We start from the raw sequence: 3200 nt of genomic DNA, 5'->3' as shown, positions 1-3200 counted from the left end.
ATCATATACTCGGTATATATATATATATCGAAAGAGTTAAAAGAGTTTTATTGCATATATATTAATATATAGATTAATAATATTTTTAAGAGTGCAGTGATATGCGTATTTATTACATTGTTGTAATTATTACAAAAACATTTAATCGAGATATGATTTAAGTTAAATTTGTATTTCTGTAATTACCATGATCAACATATATATGATGGTTTGAACGTGCCAAATTATTGAAGAGTAGAGAAGGGAAACTACTAACACATTCATAATTTAGAAGTCTTTGACCTGATCATGAGTCCTCCCATTACAGGTTCATAGGTGCACAAATTTGTAAAATTCATGACAATATATAAAGTAATTCAGACTCTATAAAGGAGCTGTCATAATTTAATTTAATTTAATCATAAATAATTACCATCATAGGAAGAGTACTAATTACTAAGTCCTTCCATTAAAGCAGACAGTAAATCCACTTTAAAAAAAACAAGGACGCAATAATGATGAGTGGGATAAGGGTTTACGCACAAGCCCTAAACATTATTATGTTTTCGTTTAGTTTTTACCTACTGTAGTGCAGTGAGATTTTATCATGCATCCACAGTTGCGCACACCATATAATATAGATAAGGTCAAAAGAGTAAAAATAAAAAGAATATAAATATAATATGTTGTTTTTAATTATAGAAGATAGCAAAAATCAAGTTGACTACTAATAAATGGAGATGAGGGCACTTTCAAAAACGTCATTCATTTCTCTATCTCCACTATGTTATTTGTGGTCCAAACAACAGACTTAGTGATATTTCTGCACTTGCTAGTAATATCAGCACTCAACACCATTTTTAGTGTGTTTATGTTATATATATATATATATACTAATAGTTCCTTAAGCAAATGCGGATTTATAATTAAAGTTTATGGATTTAACTTTTAAAATTATAAATACTAAATCATGTGAATTTTTACAATTATTAATCATATGATCCGTTAAATTCAAAACTAAATAATAACATCCACTCCTTAGTATTATAACTAGTAACAATTAATCTGATGAAAAACAAATGATGACCTAAGCACATATAAAGTACTTTGCTCCTTCGTAGAATTAACACTGAATAAATATAATTGCCAGGGAGTTGGGAATCCATCACTCGCTTAGATTTACCTAGAATATTAGTATTTCTTTTTAATTGGTTATCATCTATCATGTTTTTTAAAATTAAAAATAATTTAAACTTTAAATTCTTTATATTACCTTTATTAAAATGAGTAAGATTCACACTAATTTCTAAGATCACAAATTAAATTTTAAAATGTTATTCTATCCTAAATTTGATATATAATTAACCACCTTTTCAAATTATTGGCTCCTCGCACGCTCAGCTCAAACCATATATGAAACGTAGGCACACTGTGTTTTGTTCCTTCGTGACTAAGCTGAATTGTTGGGTCCCAAGTGCTTATGTCACAAAAAAAATAATCTATTTTTAAAAGCCAACTAAATGGACCCCACGCACTAGTGACACCTGACTCAAAAGTTTAAGCAAATTACAAAAATATCCCTGGTGGAACACACCCGTTTGCCAATAAATACTACACTCCTGACCTTACTACTTCCCTTTTCTCCTCCTAACTACCCACCCCCCTTTAGAAGCGATTTTCCGGCCATGTTGTCTACTTTCCCGGCCACTACTCTGTCCGCCGACGGACTTTTTTCCAATTTATTTCCGGCATTTGATGGAGGATTCACTCCTTGGGAATGTATCGAACCGGCTTTTCTATTTTCACAACAAGTGGAATCGGTTGTTTCACCCAAGGAATCCCCACCACCTGAACCGGTTATTTCAAACTCCGATTCAGGTTCTGATGACTCCAAACCTAATTCTGTTCACTCTAGTTCCGGTTCGGATGACCCGAACCGGAATACTAACAATAATAACAAGTCGAACCGGTGTCCTGACGAGAGAAAGCGGCAGCGCACGACATCGAACCGTGACATGGATGAGAGGAAGCGTCGACGTATGGTATCGAACCGGGAATCAGCAAGGCGGTCCCGCATGCGAAAGCAAAAGCATCTGGAAAACCTGCGGAACCAAGCGAACCGGCTTAAAGTAGGGAACCGGGAAATAATGAACCGTTTACGGTTAATCACTCACCAGTGCCAAGTGGTCCAGTGTGAGAACGAGCGGCTGAGGACCGAATCGGCTATTCTTCGGCAAAGACTTGAGGGTATACGTCAAATATTGATCAACCGGCAATTTAATTCTTATTCTGCATGGGCATGCAATAATATGGAACAAAGACCTCATTAATTAATCACTTGGAACTATAATAAATCATCATTAAACGTGCTTCTTCCTCTAATCATAACTATCTTATTATGAGATGAACTGAAATGAAGTCACAAGAGAAATTTCTCTCTCTCTCTATCTCTATTTCTTGTAAATTAAAAGGTGCGTATAATTGTGGTAAAGAGATGTAGTAATATTATGTAGCTACTAGCTAGGAGTTTTGAGGTTGGGACCAAATGGTGGTTTTATTTTAAGCAAAACCAGGCTATCGTTATGGTGTAAATGACTCAATCGTGCTATGTTTGGTTTATTAGTTAAATAAATGTATCAAACTATTTTCTTTTTGCCTTTCTACCGTTCAGTAAGTACCATAATTGTTTTTTCATGACTTTTCAATATCTGAATGGCGGACCCCGTAAGTAACATTTGTCGTTATTAATGGTCATTAAGAGTATTAATTATCTCCGTGATTTGATTATTAGACTTAATCAGGAATAATGCTGATTAATTAAGTGGCGTCTCACAAGAGGGAACCGCGCTTAAAGAGAATTTCTTTATTTATTAGCGAGGTTAATACTCTAACTGATTGTTGATGGTTCACTTTACCATCTAATTTAATCTATGTTCACATCTATCTACACGCATGCAGGAATATCAACAAATAAATAAGGAGAGAATATATATTTGTGTCTCGACAAAAATAAATTATTAACCAAAAGACGGGGAATATGTTGCTTTCAATATATGATGTATATTTATGCTCTTTTCCTTTACTAAACTTTGGGGGGTATTTGGATCGAGTACGAAAGCAGATGGAAGCTTTATATTATAGTAATAATAAAGATATACAGATGACGACATGACGTCGTTATGTACCTGTATAGTTATAACTTCATGATTTTGGATGTTAAC

General features: G+C 33.7%; 1 protein-coding gene across 1 annotated transcript; it reads left to right on the top strand.

Annotated features, from left to right (window-relative positions):
* Nucleotides 1-1333: 1333 nt before the first annotated feature.
* On the top strand, nucleotides 1334-2642 carry LOC107009568 (bZIP transcription factor 2-like). The gene has a single exon (XM_015208909.2). The coding sequence runs from the start codon at nucleotides 1665-1667 to the stop codon at nucleotides 2307-2309; it is 645 nt and encodes a 214-aa protein (XP_015064395.1). The 5' UTR covers nucleotides 1334-1664; the 3' UTR covers nucleotides 2310-2642.
* The last annotated feature ends 558 nt before the right edge of the window (nucleotides 2643-3200 follow it).

This window comes from Solanum pennellii, chromosome 2 (genome assembly GCF_001406875.1).
Source record: "Solanum pennellii chromosome 2, SPENNV200".
Lineage (NCBI taxonomy): Eukaryota > Viridiplantae > Streptophyta > Magnoliopsida > Solanales > Solanaceae > Solanum > Solanum pennellii.
Note: the sequence above shows the minus strand (reverse complement) of the source record. Positions and strands in the feature narration are given on the sequence as shown.

What these genes read in the sequence shown, in the direction of transcription:
- LOC107009568 (XM_015208909.2), top strand. Translation starts at nt 1,665, where the DNA reads ATGTTGTCTACTTTCCCGGCCACTACTCTGTCCGCCGACGGACTTTTT.